General features: G+C 27.3%; 1 protein-coding gene across 1 annotated transcript; it reads left to right on the forward strand.

Moving 5' to 3' along the window:
• Positions 1-1,128: 1,128 nt before the first annotated feature.
• LOC113379686 (receptor expression-enhancing protein 4-like) lies at positions 1,129-1,959 on the forward strand. The gene is made up of 2 exons (XM_026619551.1): positions 1,129-1,587; positions 1,798-1,959. The coding sequence occupies exons 1-2, from the start codon at positions 1,129-1,131 to the stop codon at positions 1,957-1,959; spliced, it is 621 nt and encodes a 206-aa protein (XP_026475336.1).
• Positions 1,960-6,094: the final 4,135 nt, after the last annotated feature.

The raw sequence follows: 6,094 nt of genomic DNA on the forward strand, positions 1-6,094 counted from the left end.
AATATCACTTTCCCAGACACCTACAAACAATATGAAATACAATACTATCTACTCGTTTTATATGAATTTCAGTCACATATGACACAATGTTATTTAATTGTCGCAAAAGAATAAAAGCATCCCAGCAGCTGGAAATAGAGTTCTCACCAAAGATATTTCCAAAGCATTTCGCCATTAGAAGTTTTACAATTAGTGCACAAAATTATTTTTAGATGATCTCACAAGATGTTGAAATTATCTGGTTGCTGAAAATGGAGCAATAGAAAGGAAATCAAATTCACATACAAATGGTGGGAAAACATTGATTTCTTCAAAATATTGCGGAGATCAGGGCTGAAAAAAGACCATCTTGAGAGAAAAGTAGTTTAGTATTACAATGGCCAATACAAGTATTAAACTTTTCGTCCACTACCGAGTTCGAACGATATTATTTGGGAATGATACTGATTAGTATTAGGTGAAAATCTATCAAGCCGTTTTCTTGTGATTAACTGTTGAAAAAAAAATTTAAGCCGTTTTTTATGGAACTTTTTTGGCGATATATATCACGGTCTTATAGAACTTACTGAAATATTACGGCCTTATGACAAATAGTTTAACTTTAAAAATTCAACAAAGTTTGAGAAAATGAGTAGTTTTTTTGACGTTTGTTAAAATTAAAATTAGACGATTTACTTGGTATAACGATAGAGTACTTGGTCTTATTGAACATACTGAACCATTAAATTCCTACGGAAACTGGTTCAATTAAAAAAATATTGATTTTTGAAAATTTGCTTTAAGAAAATACTTCGAGTTAACGTGTTCGTTTGTTTTCAATTATGTTTAATGAATCAACTCGGAATAATTTTAATCACTCATAAATTAATTTATTTTTTATTGTTTAACTCGATTATTTACATATATAGGAAGTTCATGTAACTTGCCTCAAGGCAAAATACCAATACCAACTAGTTTGTATTATTGTTTTGTTAGTTTTTATTTTCAACTGCCAAAGGGAAAAAATTCAAATCGGAGTAATCATAAATATAAAAAAAAAACAAATGCTGTAATAAAAATTACAAATCTTTCAAAATTTATCCTAAATATAGAATAACATCAAATAATTTTTTATAAATAGATTTCAACATGTTTTCTGCTCTACTAGCGCGTTTAATATTTCTAATATTTGGATGTACCTATCCAATTTATAAAAGTTACAAAATTCTATCAAATCCTTTGTGCGATTATGATGTCCTCCAACAACTTTACGGACAAGTCAAATTTTTTGTCGTCTTTTGTGCCTACGTCGCCTTGGAATGCATTACTGACACATTTTTATTTTGGGTTCCATTTTATTACGAAGTCAAAATTGGATTCCTGGCGTGGGTGACGTCTCCAATATCTGGAGGAGCTGTTAAAATTTATGATCATTTTGTGGAACCCATGATCAGACTTAAGGAGCCGCAAATTGAACGGTTTGTTGTCAAATGTAGTGCTATTGGATATGGATCATGTTACCAGTTTTCGATGAGGCTGGCGAGCAGGATACTGAGTACTGTTTTGGATGCAGCTCTTAGACCTGCTGCTAGGGTCAACACCGAAATGGTAATTGAAATAGATAAAATGATCAGAAACAGGTTGACAAATTTACCTTCAAATTTATTGGCAAATTATTTACCATGTGCTGTTACTTATCACAATTTTGGTTCTTTTCGTGATACTTATTCATCACGATGCACTCAATACACTTCTGTTTTGCAGACAAAGTAATAAAAACGAAAACTTATTACCATAAAATCATGTTTATTTTTATAGAATGCTGCTCCATTACGATTAACAGAAAGATCATACAATAACGATGCATCATCTTTGGGTGAAGGAAGTTTTGAGGAAGATGAATCAACAAAACATGATGCCATTTTGAAAAGACTCAAAGATCTTAGGCATTTGAGGAAAAGTCATTCTGCCAATACGTAATTTGATGGTTTTGTGTTGACATCCAGTAGTTTTTTTACTATTTTGTAAATTGACGATTTAAAATTGAATTGTGTATAAAGGATATATTATTTGTTGAAATATATACGTGATATGAAAATTATGATTATATGGCTTGAGAATATTCTAACAAGGTTTTGATTTAGTATAAAATTAATTTTTAGAACAAAGCAATTGAGTCAATTCATATACATGTGTTACTAGAGTCAATATCTGATATCGATGCTACCTGATAACATGTTCCTCTCTACCGTCATCTTCTTCTTAAAACGGATGTGGTTCCGCCGAAGCACAGGAAACTAACTTTGCAAATTAGATTACAATTAAATGGTATTTTATACTATTGAAAAATAATTATAATTAAAATTCTTCGGTGAGTTTAGAATAATCTGATTCGTTTTAATTTTATGCTTTTCAAAATTTTATGATTGATATTTCCTCTAAGGCGTTAATTAAACGCGACTTAAATTATCTAAACACCGTTTGTCTTTTATCTTATCTTTGTGACGTGTTCGGTACTGGTGAAAACCTCCAAATTCATTAATTAATAAAATCAAACACCTGGAAATAGACCGAGAGTTGGTGGCAATAATTTGACAAAAAATAGAAAAAAATAATTTAACTATCGCAAACAATAAAAGTAATATGATGGATCAAATGATGAAAACTAGAAGTACAAAATTTATTAAGAAGGTCTTTAGTAAAATTGGCCCAATAACGATATCTGGAGCAACCCAGGAATAAGAAGAAATTTATTCCCTATATACAAAAAATTACCTTGATGGTCTCCAAAAACTATTTCTAGTATGAATAATTGAAAATTTTGAATTAGGAGTAATAGGAGTCATAATGCAATTTAAAATGATTAAGCACTGGTAAGGGTTGGCACAACAAATTTATTCCCTTTGTACAAAAAATTACCTTGATTAAAAAAAACTATTGGTCTTCAAAAACTATTTCTATTATAAATAATTAGAATCTTCCAATTAGAAACAATAGGAGTCATAATAAAATTTAAAATGATTAAGGACTGGCAAGGGTTGGCGTAACAAATTTGTTGCCTTTGTACAAAAAATTATCTTGGTTAAAGGAACTTGCTGGTTTCCAACAACTATTTCTAGTATAAATCATTAGAAACTTCCAATTAGGAATAATAGGAGTCATAATGGCATTTAAAATGATTAGGAACTGGTAAAGGGTTGGCACAACAAATTTATTCCTTTCGTACAAAAGCTTACCTTGATTAAAGGTAGGCTTGTCTCCAAAAATTATTTCTAATATAAATAATTGGAATCTTCCAATTCGAAATAATAGGAATCATAATGGAATTTAAAATGATTAAAGACTGTTAAAGGTTGGCACAACAAATTTATTTCCTTTGTTCAAAAACGGCTTTGAATACAAAAACTTGCTGGTTTCCAAATACTATTTCTAGTATAAATCGTTGAAAACTTCCAATTAGGAATAATAGGAGTCATAATGGAATTTAAAATGATTAAGAACTGGTAAGGGTTGGCACAACAAATTTGTCCTTTGTACAAAAAATTACCTTGATTAAAGGAACTTGTTGGTTTCCAAAAACTATTTCTAGTATAAATAATTGGAAACTTCCAATTAGGAACAATAGGGTCATATGGAATATAAAAGGATTAAGGGCTGGTAAGGGTTTGCACTAAAGAAGAATATGAGCGAAAATACAGACAGGTTCAGAAAAATATACAATAGTTGTTGCTTATTGTAAACAATAAATTTTATTAATATAATTAGCTAACAGCAGTTGTTATTCTGGTAGATTTCTGATGCCTTCATAAAAAATTTCTGGACACTATTTAAACTTGGCCTTATTTTCCTAATTCCTTGGAATATTTCCTTGCTTGGTTAACACGTTTTTCTCTTTAGCTCTTTGCCTAAATTATTTAACAGTATATTAGCAATCCAATTTGGTTCGAACATAGTGTACTGTCATGTTTTAAATTGAAATCGAGGCGTGAACCAATGATTTAATGAAAATACAGTTCTTGTTTTGAACACGATTTTATATGTGCAATTAGATAGAGCACTGGTGGACAACTTTCATCTTTTGTTCTAATAAAATCTCCACAAATTTAATTTCAAAATGAAATAAAAATTATCTGGAAAATCAGAGACATCAGGCCACTAAGGGCAAGTTATAATTCACACATTTTACCTCTGAGATTATTGATATTTTTTTCTCTATGTTACAATTTTTTTCCCAGCTCTTCCACTATTCGTTCCTGTGTTAGTATCTAGTTGTTTTGCATTTCATTATTGATTTATTTGACGCCGTGAAGATTGTTAATGAAATATCCGATGATTTTCATTGGATATTTCATACCAGGTGGTCGCCTTTTGTGATATACAAAATACAAACGGTTTGGTACAATTTAACACGATGTAGTAAGGCAATAAGTAATATAATAAAGGAATTGTGGTGTCATCGGGCGTAAAGAGAAACTGATTTATTTCTATTGTATCGCCATACAACGGTGATATAATTATTTATGGTATTTTACATTTTAACCACATAGACCATCGTTTTTTTTCTTACCAATTTTCCACAAGGTTTTAGAAAACTTTATCTGATATGGACAGTTGTTTTCCTAATTGTCCAATTAACCGAGTTTAAGATTACGATATTATATAATATAGAACAAAATATAATAATTTGTTTCTCTAATTATAAAATTACAAAATATTCGCAATTAACGTTTTGCTCTGATAATCGCGCTTTATATATGAAGATGATGTTATGAAATAAAAGATTCACATAAAAATATTAGTCATAAAATTTATTAAATTTGCTGAAATTGCAAAAAACTTGTATACTAAAATAATATAAATAGATAAAAGTATAAAAAAATACATATATTAGAATAATAGTCTTTATTTTTGTATTTAACTAAAATAACTAAATAAAGTAGGAAAAAAAATATCGGTAATCTTGATCTTAATAGATTTAAAAAAATGTTAGGATTAAATTCAAGATTTCAAGGGAATTTAGTAAAATGTAATAAAATTTTTGATAATTTGATATTAAACAGAACTTGATAAGAATTGATAAAATTTAATAATCTTGGATGTAATATAAAACTGTGATCAAATTTCATTATTTATTATTAATTTCAACAATTTTGTAAACATGTTATTAAATCTAAAATTTAACGAAATTAAATAATATTCTATAATTATTTGTTTTTTGACAGGGTTTATTAAAACTTGATAATAGGGCTTGGTCAGACGTTCATGAATTTTTTTTATATAATTTATTTGCTAAAATTGCAAGCATCCATAAAAATATTAATAATAATCAATAAATAACAATATTACAATAATAGCTCTCAACTAAATGAAGTTGAAAGAAAAACATATCTCAGTAATCTTAATAGATTTTTTACAAATTAAGTAAAAATTGAGAAATTAGTATGGCATTATATACAAAATTTTAATGTAAATTTCATTAAACGTGTGAAACGTGTTAAAATTTGTTATAATCTGATATTGAACAAAACCTGATGAAATTTGATAAAATTTAACAATTTTAAAATTTATTTGAAATTTAATTTGATTACATTGTAATCAAAATTTAAAGTAAAAATTTAGAAAAAGCGTGATAAAATATAATTAAATCTGTAAATTGTTTATTAAATTTGATAATATTTTGTAAATCCTTGTAGATCGATTTTAATAAAATTTTATATTTTTCAAAAAATTATATTTAGAATATTTATATATTTTAGTGGTGTTTTCTAAATTCAGAAGAAACACAAAATTACTGCCAAATAAAGAAATATAAAATGTAATTAATTTCGTAACAAATTGAGTATTTTTCAAAATTGAAATTTTAATTTAAAATAGATATTTGACAAAAATCTGTATCATTTTACATAATTAGGAAAAATTGATCATTTGGTAATGATTGATGAAATTTTATAATATCTGGTTAAATTTTAGTGGGCAATTTTTGATAAATATTCATAATATTTTTTGCCTTTTGACTAATTGAAAAATTATGTTTGCTAATTGCTTGAATTTCCTAATATCTAACAAAATTTGATTTTATTGAGAAAAATTTGATTATTGACTCATTTTTTATCAA

This window comes from Ctenocephalides felis, unplaced genomic scaffold (assembly GCF_003426905.1).
Source record: "Ctenocephalides felis isolate EL2017-DRISC unplaced genomic scaffold, ASM342690v1 CF-g0.4_SCAFFOLD_00845, whole genome shotgun sequence".
Classification (NCBI taxonomy): domain Eukaryota; kingdom Metazoa; phylum Arthropoda; class Insecta; order Siphonaptera; family Pulicidae; genus Ctenocephalides; species Ctenocephalides felis.

Bases quoted from the DNA above. Each gene is read 5' to 3' on its own strand.
- LOC113379686 (XM_026619551.1), top strand. From the start codon at position 1,129: ATGTTTTCTGCTCTACTAGCGCGTTTAATATTTCTAATATTTGGATGT. The intron at 1,588-1,797 runs GTAATTGAAATA...TTATTTTTATAG, and splicing joins CTAGGGTCAACACCGAAATG to AATGCTGCTCCATTACGATT.